Genomic DNA, 12,454 nt, shown 5'->3' with positions numbered 1-12,454 from the left:
GGAAGGCTTGAATTACAATGGGGGGACACAAATTATCAGGAAACATAAGGGGGACTCAAAATGGAGCACGTTTGGCTTCCGAAAAAGGGTTTGAAAACTGGAACATCTACTTCCAGTTTTGCAGCGTTTGGGTTCCAAGTTGTTCGTGAACTAAGCTGTTTGAAAACTCAGGTTCCACTGTACAGAGATTCTACCCGGCACACCACAGCAGACATGGTGACTGTGTTCCGTGTGTTGTTTGTGTTTTGCAAAGCCCAAGAATGCAGGAATTCAGGCGGCCGTGTCAAAGGTGCGTGAGCGGCAGACTTACCTGGGAACGCGTAGCTCAGCCTCGTTCATCCAGATTGTACTGGTCGACAACAGAACCGGATCTGAGACTGGGACTCAAGCCGAGCAACTGGCCCAGGACATCGTGAAGGATATAGCAGAGCATGGTAAGGCTTGCCAGCCCCTTGCTGCTTCAGATCCTGGTTCCGTTGGTCTTGTGTGAAGCCTCCAACACTAGGGTAAAGCATTTTGCCGTAGGCAGCAATCTGTGCCTTGACGGTGTGGCAGGGATGTGCGGATTTGTGGCTTTCTGATTCTCTCAAGTTCAGTTTTTCACATTTCTGCATGACTTACAATAATAATTTATAATAATAATTTTGTTATTTATGCCCCACCAATCTGGCTGGGTTTCCTCAGCCACTCTGGCCGGCTTACAGTACATATAAAAACATAGTAAAATGTAAACATAAAAAACTTCCTGATACTGGACTGCCTTCAGATGTCTTCTAGAAGTTGTGTAGTTCTTTATCTCCTTGGCCTCTGCTGGGAGGGCATTCCACAGGGAGGGCGTCACTGCCGAGAAGGCCCTCTGCCTCGTTCCCTGTAACCTCACTTTTCACAGTGAGGGAACCACCAGAAGACCCTCAGAAGAGGACCTCAGTGTCCAGGCTGAGTGATGGGGGTGGAGATGCTCCTTCAAGTATACTGGGCTGAGGTATGAAATGAGCAAAACAGCAGTGACCCTTTACATGTATTACAAGCCAGGAGAGAGAACTCACTGCAGGAAAATGGTTCCATGCTATTATCATGTTTCTGTCCCTTCATGTCTCTCTATTAAAACACAGGCCGCACTTCACAAAAGAACCCTTGTTTGTTTCCTCATGAAAACCCACCAGGTGTGAATTTCTCCTTTGGAATATTGTTTTGGTTGCATAACCATTTTTGCAAGCAGTTTCCCCTAAAATAATGCATTGTGTGTGTGATTTTTAGCTAGTCTATGTTTGGGGTTTGGGGTTTTTTTGGCACACTGTCCCTTAATATACACATTTTTTAGTGTACACATTATTTCATCAGGGAACTGCATCATGACATTCAGAGATGTGTGAATCTTGAAGCATGGCTGTGTTTCGGTTCAGACATTGTTACAGGAAGTGTGAATTAGGTAAAATGCTAACCAAATTGGGTTTATCCACCATAGCTGTGGAGGGGTTATAGCAGGAGGTCTCAGGATCAATTCCTGGCGTCTCCAGGTTAAAGCATCAGGTAACAGGTGATGGGAAAGTCCTTTTGCCAAAGATCTGGGTGAGTGGCTGTGTGCTGGTCCTGGGTTGGGGGGGGGGTTACCGTGCAGCGTGGTCTGAGTCTGGTTCTGGGTCGAGGGTCTAGAGGCTGTCCGTCAAGGGCAAAGCGGGGTCCAAGGCAAGAAGCCGGGTGTGGTCAGGAACTCTGGAAGAGCAGGACAGGGTGCTGGCAGGAACAGGTTACCAACGATGTTGCTCCCGCAACCTGGGACTGGGCTGACTGGCCTTTATGTCCTCTGAGGCATAGGGCAGCCCCGGTCCACAGGTGACTTGCCTCTCCTGGCCTGGAGGCGAGCACTCCTCCTGTGGGAACTTAGTTCCCTCCGCCTCCCTGCCCTGAGCCTCTGCAGTTCCGGAGAGGCTGGAGGGTTACTGGACAAAGAGGCAACCTCACCTTCCCCTGACAGGGCTGGGAGAGGAGCACCTGCAGGCAATGGATCCTTGATCACCTCCGGAGCCAGAGCGGATTCAGCTGGTGTCTGCTCCTGAGGATCTGGCACAGGTGAGGGCCCTTCAGGTTCAAGCCGCTGCCCCAGCTCAGCTGGTCCTGGAGGCGGGGACTCCTGTGCAGGCTGGGATTCCTCAGGTTCAGCCTCTGAATCGGATTCCCAGGCCATCACAGGCTGCCTTGTAGCAGGTCAAATCTAGCCCAGTGCTCTTTATCTGAGCAATACTAGGTGTGATGAACAAAATATTCTGGTTTGTTTTGAGGCAGCCTTCTGCACATCTCCTTCAAGGCCATACACTGAGAGACCACCACAACAGCTGTATGTGCATAGGAGCATTTCCTGACTCTGGGTTTGCTCATGCAAAGCTGAGCATGCCAGAGGCAGTACATAAAATATTACTCGAGGCACTGCTTCAAATGGACTGTGCAGTGGATATGTCAAGCATCGCTTCTCAGTTTTACCCTGCCTCCACATCATTTACACACAGCTGGGTTTTGGAACCTAAAAACACAGGGAGCAACTGCCTTAGACCATGGGTAGGCAAACTAAGTCCCGAGAGCCGTATGCGGCCCAGTCGCCTTCTAAATCCAGCCCACGAACCGTCCAGGAATCAGCATCTTTTTACATGAGTAGAATGTGTCCTTTTATTTAAAATGCATCTCTGGGTTATTTGTGGGGCATAGGAATTCATTCAATTCCCCCCCCCCCAAAAAATAAATATATAGTCCAGCCCCCCACAAGGTCTGAGGGACAGTGGACCGGCCCCCTGCTAAAAAAGTTTGCTGGCCCCTGCCTTAGACCATTGGTCCAGCCAGCCTCATATTGTCAACTCTGGGGATGCCAAAGATTGAAGCTGAGATCCTTCCCAAATTGGGCAACTTCATTCTCATGGGGGAAAGATGTACTAAAGTACTGTGAAAGGAAGCGGGTTGAAGCTCCATGCAAACTAATTGGACGCCTCATCAGGGCGGTAACATTTTGCTTGGCTTTTGCAGGAGTGCCATTTCGTATTGCGGTAAGGACCCTGCATGCAGCCACTGGCAGGAACCGGAGTACACAAGAGGGTGGTGCTACAATTGCTGGGACAGTCGTTGTTCTCTTCCTTGTCTTGCTCCTCTTGGCAGCTGTCCTGCTACTCTACAGAAAAGGGACCTTAAGGTAACAGGACTGGGCTACATATTCAGTATGTGGTATGGTATTTCGGGAACCGTATGTACCATGGGAGAGCACATATAAATGCTCCTCTGCAAATTTTTTATTTTTTTAAAAAAAAAATCCTTGCATGCAGAAAACAAGCATGTCAGGAAGAAGGCGAGGTTGGAATTTTGCCCCTTGGCATGCTAGGTTTTGATAGGTTCTCAGGCCCACCCAGACACACAATGCAAAGTAGTGGCCAGCATTCTCCAGCAGTCATCAGATCTGTTGCTCTCCCGTGTTGGTACGAAAGTTCATCATTCAGTATGAAAACAAAAACTCCCATGGAGCTGGCCTTGTGTCAGGGGTGAGCCAGCAATAAATCACAAGGACTAAGTGAAGTTAACTCATTATAAAAAGAAACAAGGCCTGCTCAGGAGTGTCAGGCCTAACGAGCTCAGCAACTCTTATTCATAAGTCTTGCCCCTATGAGGCAGTTGTGGAGGCCGAAGATCCCTGCCTTCCCTGAGCTGCCGAAGTCTCTTCTTCCCCTGAGTCCTTCCCAAGTCATCTGAGACTATGCCAGCGTGCCTGTCTCTGCTTCTCCCTCTTCATACTTCTTCTGGTCCTGGGAGACCAGGGGAGAGGGAAGCCTTCTAAACTAAAAATTCCCAAACGGTATAACATTCCTCATAGGGAAGTTACTCCAACCTCAGAGTGGCTGGGGAAACCCAGTCAAATGGGTGGGGTACAAATAAGAAACATTATTATTGTTGTTGTTGTTGCTACTGCTGCTGCTCTTTTGTGAACCTCTTCCAGCTCTGCAATATCCTCATTGAGTTGACCAGAACTATACACAGTATTCCAAGTGAGATCACACATGGATCTCTATAATGGTATTCTGGCATTGGCAGTTTTGCGCATATATAATTAAATTTTCTAATTTACATTTCAAAATATTTATTTAAACAACCTTAAATCAATGACTTCCCTTCTTCTCTTTCCGTGGTTCATTTTGCAAACCATGTTGTTGTTTAGTCGTTTAGTTGTGTCTGACTCTTCGTGACTCCATGGACTAGAGCACGCCAGGCACTCCTGTCTTCCACTGCCTCCTGCAGTTTGGTCAAACTCATGCTGGTAGCTTTGAGAACACTGTCCAACCATCTCGTCCTCTGTCGTCCCCTTCTCCTTTTGCCCTCAATCTTTCCCAACATCAGGGTCTTTTCCAGGGAGTCTTCTCTTCTCATGAGGGGGCCAATTTCCTTCAGAATGGAGAGGTTTGATCTTCTTGCAGTCCATAGGACTTTCAAGAGTCTCCTCCAACACCATAATTCAAAAGCATCAATTCTTTGGCAACCAGCCTTCTTTATGGTCCAGCTCTCACTTCCATACATCACTACTGGGAAAACCATAACTTTAACTATACGGACCTTTGTCTCTGCTTTTTAAGATGCTGTCTAGGTTTTCCATAACTTTTCTCCCAAAAAGCAGGCATCTTTTAATTTCGTGACTGCTGTCACCATCTGCAGTGATCATGAAACCCAAGAAAGTAAAATCTCTCACTGCCTCCATTTCTTCCCCTTCTATTTGCCAGGAGGTGATGGGCCCAGTGCCCATGATCTTAGTTTTTTGATGTTGAGCTTCAGGCTATATTTTGCTCTCCTCTTTCACCCTCATTAAAAGGTTCTTTAATTCCTCCTCACTTTCTGCCATCAAAGTTGCGTCATCTGCATATCTGAGGTTGTTGATATTTCTTCCGGCGATCTTAATTCCGGCTTAATTGCATACCATACATCCCTGCATATTTTGCATGAATTAAACCATTCCATAATCCATTGTTACATCCACCAAAACTTATTTACACTGTTGAATTTGTCTTAATGCTTCCAGTGTTTTTAAATGGAACACAATTTTCACCCATATATTCAGTAAACATTTTCCAGTCTTCTTTGAACATACAGTGGTACCTCGGGTTAAGTACTTAATTTGTTCCGGAGGTCTGTTCTTAACCTGAAACTGTTCTTAACATGAAGCACCACTTTTGCTAATGGGGCCTCCTGCTGCCGCCGCGCCGCTGGAGCCTGATTTCTGTTCTTATCCTGAAGCAAAGTTCTTAACCTGAAGCACTATTTCTGGGTTAGCGGAGTCTGTAACCTGAAGTGTATGTAACCTGAAGCGTATGTAACCCGAGGTACCACTGTACATTCTTCTTGTTCTCTTTGTTGTTGTTTAGTCGTTTAGTCGTGTCCGACTCTTCGTGAGCCCATGGACCAGAGCACGCCAGGCACTCCTGTCTTCCACTGCCTCCCGCAGTTTGGTCAAACTCATGCTGGTAGCTTCGAGAACACTGTCCAACCATCTCGTCCTCTGTCATCCCCTTCTCCTTGTGCCCTCCATCTTTCCCAACATCAGGGTCTTTTCCAGGGAGTCTTCTCTGCTCATGAGGTGGCCAAAGTACTGGAGCCTCAGCTTCATGATCTGTCCTTCCAGTGAGCACTCAGGGCTGATTTCCTTAAGAATGGATAGGTTTGATCTTCATGCAGTCCATGGGACTCTCAAGAATCTCCTCCAGCACCATAATTCAAAAGCATCAATTCTTCGGCGATCAGCCTTCTTTATGGTCCAGCTCTCACTTCCATACATCACTACTGGGAAAACCATGGCTTTAACTATACGGACCTTTGTTGGCAAGGTGATGTCTCTGCTTTTTAAGATGCTGTCTAGGTTTGCCATCGCCTTTCTCACAAGGAGCATGCGTCTTTTAATTTTGTGGCTGCTGTCACCATCTGCAGTGATCATGGAGCCCAAGAAAGTAAAATCTCTCACTGCCTCCATTTCTTCCCCTTCTATTTGCCAGGAGGTGATGGGACCAGTGGCCATGATCTTCGTTTTCTTGATGTTGAGCTTCAGACCATATTTTGCGCTCTCCTCTTTCACCCTCATTAAAAGGTTCTTTAATTCCTCCTCACTTTCTGCCATCAAGGTTGTGTCATCTGCATATCTGAGGTTGTTGATATTCTTGTTCTCTTATTCCATGTTAAATCTTCAAGCTCTACATATTCCATCAGTTTATGTTGCCATTCTTCTTTGCTTGGGACCTCGCTCATTTTCCTGGGAGTTTTGCTTTCCGTCCTTTCCTAACCATCCGTAGCATGGAATTGGACCCCTTTTCGCAGCTTCTGCACAACTCAGTATTGTCTACATGGGCAGTGGCTCTCCAGGATCTCAGGCAGGGATCTCTCCCTTCCCTGGAGATAACTCAGATTGAACCTGGGACCTCCTACATGCAGAGTAGACATGCTAACCATGGACAGACCCCAGATCTTCCTATGCCTATGCTATAGGCAGGAGGCGGGTGGGTGGAGAGAGCTTGCCAGGCAGCCCTTTCCTCTGCCCTAGACTGACCCGCTTGCTCATCGCCATTCTGCCGTTTCAGTAGACTATATAAACACATGCTGCAGATATCCAGTGGGCGTAGTGGTTGGTCATGGTGCGTGCGTGCCCTTGGCAAGCTTCCAGCTGAAGTCCCAAATGCTCCTTCTATGCGCTCTCAGGGGTAATCTCCGTTCTCGGTGTGTTCCACCAGCTGGCAAACCAATGCGCCATGCTCTGTGCGCTTGGGCTGTTCCTGTTCATTAGTGCTAGCCGTTCGCCCCCCCCCCCACACACACACACCAGGCAGCAAAGCTCCTGGGCCTTGCTTGTTTTCCCTGCTAGTGTCAAGCTGATTAGCATTTCCCAGCAATAAAACAGGAGCTTCGTTTAATTTCTAAATAAAACTCCAAACTTCCGTTGCTGACAATATAGCATGCATTTCCCTGTGGTGCGGATTTGGAAACTGGGTTTTCTATTGAGACAAAATGTCCTCTCTCTCTCCCTCTCCCTCCTTTTTTTTAAAGGCAGGAGGTGTTTGGAGGAAATCTTTTTGTAAATAGAGGATCAGAGCAACCAGGCAAGGAACCTTCCTGTTCTGTGCCTATTTGCATTATCGGTTGTCCTGGGAAAATGTTCTTTGAAATCACTACAGCCTGTTGGTTTGTGACTATAATCAGGTGGTGAGTAAGAGGGTGGGTTGAGTTTGAAATGGTCAACAACTCGAGACAAGACAAGGGTCTCTTGACTCATTTCTCCTGATCCCAGGTTAAGCAATCATGTAAGTTATGCGACTGTCGTCATCAACGGTGTTTCAGTTTCATGGTCACTTGTTCAAACATACACACTATATATACACCCAGTGCTTTTTGGGGGGAGGGGGTTGCTCAAGGGTACGCATACCCCTAAACATTTTGTGAATCTAACGGGAGAAGAATCTAAAAAAAATATTTTTTTTAGTTTCTTTTATATATATATATATATATATATATATATATATATAATATTTATTCAAAATTTAAAAATAACAAAAAGAAGAAAAGAAAATTACAAAATACAAAAAACAAAATACAAAATACAAAATACAAAAAGACATAACAACACCAAAAAAAGAAAGATAAAAATAGAAAAAACGAATTAATCCTTTGCATAACTTTCTTCCTTTACTTATTTTCTTGACCTCCTCTCACCTCCCAATTTTGTATTCTAATTCAGATCGTTGTTTCAGCAAATCCTTCCAACCTTATTTTCATTTAAGTAGTTTAACATAACATATTGCAATTTAACATCCTCTCTTTTCATCAAATTCTCAACTCATCTTTACTTAGTCCTTTATGTCATTTCAACCAAAACCATCTAATTTTCTTTTTCCAACATCTTTCTAACAGTCCTTAATTTTACAATATTTTTGAAGATATACTTAAAAAATTTTCCAATCTTCTTCCACTGACTCTTCTCCCTGGTCCCGGATTCTGCCGGTCATCTCAGCCAATTCCATATAGTCCATTTAGTTTCTTCTCTAGCACTTTGAATCGTCAGGTCTACAGAGCCTTGGGGGGGGGGAGCAATAGCCAAGAAGCAACTTGACATGAGGGTGGCATGATCAGGTGCAGTAAAGGTGAAGCAGATGCAAGAGGCAGGGGTTAGGACAGGGCAAGCTTGCCAGGGAAGGAGTTCTTTTGTAGGGGAAGTGGAAGGGTCAAGACTTCTCACATGACCTCTGTTGGCCTACTGGTGATCAAGAGGTAAGGTAAAGGTAAAGGACCCCTAAACGGTTAAGTCCAGTCAGAGGTGACTATGGGGTTGTGGCGTTCATCTGGCTTTCAGGCTGAGGGAGTTTGTCCACAGACAGCTTTCTGGGTCATGTAGCCAGCAGGACTAAACCGCTTCTGGCACAACAGAACACCGTGACGGAAACCAGAACACACGGAAATGCCGTTTACCTTCCTGCCACAGTGGTACCTATTCATCTACTTGCACTGGCATGCTTTCTTTTTTTCTTTTTTTCAATAATATTTATTCAAATTTTAAAAGGTTACAAAGAAAAACACAACATATAAAAACAAAACATATCCAAGTAAAAAGAAAAATAGGAAAATAAAAAAGCAAAAACAGCTAAAAAGGAAAAAAGAATACAAATAAAAAAAGAACAAATTAAACCTTAATCTAACTCCCTTTCTTAACTTAACTCCTTGACCTCCTCACATCTCCCTTCTTTGCATTTTAATTCATATAGATATTTCAGCAAATCCTTCACCTTATTTTTATCCTTATATCTTATCTTATTATACTGTAATTTCCCATTCTTTCTTTCACCAATTAACCATCCACTTTTACTTTATTTAATCTTATTTCTCATTAAAACTTATATATCTGAACTTATTCTTAAAACGTTTCCCCTAGGGTCAGGAAAAAAAAATTCCATTCCACGATTTTCCCACTGGCATGCTTTCGAACTGCAAGGTTGGCAGGAGCTGGAACAGAGCAACAGGAACTCACTATGTTGTGGGGATTCAAACCGCTGGCCTCAAGAAGCCTCTCTTGTATTCGGCCAGTGTTCAGTGATGGTGCATAGCTTAAATCTTTGACCATTCCCTGAGTTCAGGTCCTCCAAATGAAACCTCTTATGAGATCAACACAGAATTATAGTATTTCATGGCTGTTGTTTGTGCTGATTTCCAGTCATTTCTCCTTCTACAGATCTCTCGCGTCCGTTCATTTTACCTCCTTGTGGAGCCGAAAAAGGGACCTGGATCTTTCAGGAGAAACAGCCGACAAGGGGTTTGATAATCCCATTTTCGACACACCATGTGACCCAGTGGTAATAATTCCACCTTTATGTAAATCATCATCTTGCAACAGTAGCTCCTTCTGCATCATCTTAGCACAGAGAGAAGTCTGCTGTGCAAGTCAATGGATCCCAAAAATGAACGGCTATGAAGCTGCACGAATGCCCAGTTGCAGCTTATGTTCATAGCGTAGCTTGCAGTAAAGCCAGGGGATTCTTTCAAATGGCAGCGGGGTGGGGGGTGGTTAGATAGTAACCCCCCTCAGGGCAGGGGTCAGCCCCCTTGTATGGTGCAAAGCACATTTCATGGCAATGTAGAAATAAATAATGAAATTGTTAAGGCAGGAGAAGAAAGGAGGATTTATATTCCAAGTGCTCAACAAAGATCCTTCTGTGCACCTGGAGGCTTCCCCCCAACCACCCCCTTCCTCCTGATTCAGAGACTCCAGAATCCTATAGACTCATTTCAGTCACTGGGCAAGATGCTAAAATATTTTCTGGTATTTTAGCTAATAGATTGGCAAATATATTACCGTATTTTTTGCTCCGTAAGACGCACTTTTCCCCTCCTAAAAAGTAAGAGGAAATGTGTGTGCGTCTTATGGAGCAAATGCAGGTGGGAGGCTCTGCTCAGCGCTCCCTTTAAAGAGCCGCATGGAGCTGTGTGCGGCTCTTGGGGGCTTTTCCCCAAGGAGGGAGAAGGGCAGCCCATGAGTCCCTTCTCCCTCCTCCGGGAAAAGCCCCCAAGAGCCACACACACACTCTACACGGCTTGTGAAAGGGAGCGCTGAGCAGAGCCTGTATGCATCCCAGGCTCTGCTCAGCGCTCCCTTTCACGAGCCGTGTGGAGCATGTGTGCAGGTTTTTCCCCGAGGAGGGAGAAGGGCAGCCCGTCACAGCCAGGTACCTAGTATTATCCATGCAGGTCAAGCAGGTTTCATTAAGCATAGGCATATAGCAGTTCCTGCATGTAAGATGCCGAATGCAGTATATTACAGAAAACTGTCGAGAAATTCATGTGCGATTGCTTCATTAGATGCTCATAAAGCTTTTGATAAAATGCATGGGAATTATTTGTACCTACTCCTTTCTCAAAAGAACTTCGGTGATGGTTTTATATTAGCATCACAAACTTTATATACTAATAGCGAGGCAGTAGTTTGGCTTAATGTACCTGACTCTTCCACTCTGTAGATGTACAGAGAGTTACAAAGCAAGGCTGGCCTCTGTCCCTGCTACCTTTCATGTTTGCAATGGAGCCACTCGCAAACACTGTTCAAAATAATAATGAAATCAACGGCGTTATATGTAACGGTCAATCGTATCCACTCAATTTGCTTGCTGATGATATAGCACTGGTGGTCTCTGATCCAGAGGTGTCGCTAATGGAGGCCATTGGGGAAATTAAAGCGTTTGTTAGATTTGACCGGATTGAGAAATAATAAAACAAAATCAGAATGGTTGCATCTGAATGTACCAGTTGAATTAAGAGATTAATTAAGAGAGAAGACAGGCTTTCAGATCTGTCCATGATATATTAAATGTCTTGGAATTCACCACCACATCACCACCCTTCCACATTCTTCGTTCCAGCAGTCCAGTCTGGAATATTCCAAAACCCACCAAGCTGTAGATTTAGGACTAAACCACATGTAACGTTGAGCACATCAGCAGCACACCCCCATTTGTTAAAAAGCAGCAATCAGGATCAGGAGGTAGCTTTGATTTAACCATTTACATGCACCACAGTTGCTTTCTGGATTGAACTCCCCAAGCCAAGAAAGAGTGCAGTTGTGAACAGCATGCTTAACACAGCATGCAGTTTGGTCCGTAGAATAAAGCAAAGATAGGGAAAAGGTTTTGTGCAGTATAAGCAACTTTGCATATATATATATATATCCCCAGATATCCAGCTTTTCTAAGTGCAGAAGTGGGTTATCATGTGCACAGCAAACGAACAGCCTTGAGCATTGCTTTGTGAAACGTAAGTGCTGCGTTGACAATATGGATTCATCTCAACCCATAAGATCGACTTTCTCTTCAAAGGATTTAAGCTCTAGAGTTATATTTTGCACCAGCCGCATTAAACACTCTGGTCTCTCTCTCTTCTAGGCTTTAGCTGGTGCGTGCTCCATGGAGGAGGAGGAGGAGGAGGCACCGAAGGAGATGGCGAGCAAAAATAGCGAGCTCTATTACATTAATCCTTTATATGATGAAACGGAACTTTGTGCTTAACTTCAAAGCTGTCAGAGGAAGACAATCCTGTCATCCTGTACTTTGCTTGCCGTTTCAACAGCCTCAGCCACTGTGGAGACCATCTCACCAATGCACAGATCCTGCTCACTTCAGTGGGGACAGTGCAGAAGAATTCCCTGGTGATCGGCCCCCAAAGTTATTTTGACGCCGCCTTGTTTGCTTAATTTTCAAATGCTAGAGCATATCAAATTGCTGGGTGGTCCTCATGAAAATCAGAAAGGGTCTGCAAATCTTTTTCTCATCAGTAGTGGAATATGTATCGTCACTGAATTTCAATAAAGAATGCCTATCGCACTAAAGCAATTAGAGCCTATTTCGTATCATTTGTGCATTGCTATTCCCTCCCATCCTTAAGGGAGAGCGATGAGTGGGATGGCATCACCGAAGAACTTCTCCACCTGCCTGGTGACTGTGGAACGCCCTCCCACCAGATGTCAAAGAGACAAACAACTACCAGACTTTTAGAAGACATCTGAAGGCAGCCCTGTTTAGGGAAGCTTTTAATGTTTGATGCATTACTGTATTTTAATATTTTGCTGGAAGCCGCCCAGAGTGGCTGGGGAAGCCCAGCCAGATGGGCAGGGTATAAATAATAAATTATTATTATTATTATTCCCCGACAGCTCGGGGTAGGCTTGGGAGTTGCGGGTGGGTGGCACACCGAATGGCACCCCCCTCAGTGAGGGCACCCGGGGAGGTCGGCCTCCCACCCACATTCCTACGCCCCTGCTTGCATGCAGAACATCCCACGTTCAAACGCTAATATCTCTGGCTAGGGCTGAGGAAGACTCTCTGGCTGAAAACATGTCATGCCTCTGCCACTCAGAATAGACACAGTACTGAGCTAGATGGAGCAATAGTCTGGGTCAATATATGGCAGCTTCCTG

The 12,454-nt window shown here is 45.2% G+C and overlaps 1 protein-coding gene across 4 annotated transcripts in view; it reads left to right on the top strand.

The window, feature by feature from the left end:
• The window catches only part of AMN (amnion associated transmembrane protein), an 85,513-nt gene extending 73,663 nt beyond the window's left edge, over nucleotides 1-11,850 (top strand). For 3 of the 4 annotated variants that reach the window (XM_079948111.1, XM_079948113.1, XM_079948110.1), the window contains exons 9-12: nucleotides 254-434; nucleotides 3,013-3,175; nucleotides 9,224-9,344; nucleotides 11,424-11,850. In XM_079948111.1, coding sequence (XP_079804237.1) covers nucleotides 254-434; nucleotides 3,013-3,175; nucleotides 9,224-9,344; nucleotides 11,424-11,546 — 588 coding nt within the window. In that variant the 3' untranslated portion in view covers nucleotides 11,547-11,850. The remainder of the gene's footprint in view (nucleotides 1-253; nucleotides 435-3,012; nucleotides 3,176-9,223; nucleotides 9,345-11,423) is intronic. The other variant, XM_079948112.1, reaches the window with a different exon arrangement.
• The last annotated feature ends 604 nt before the right edge of the window (nucleotides 11,851-12,454 follow it).

This window comes from Podarcis cretensis (genome assembly GCF_951804945.1).
Source record: "Podarcis cretensis genome assembly, chromosome: 1".
In the NCBI taxonomy this organism is placed as follows: Eukaryota; Metazoa; Chordata; class Lepidosauria; order Squamata; family Lacertidae; genus Podarcis; species Podarcis cretensis.
This window is presented reverse-complemented; position numbering and strand designations above follow the sequence as displayed.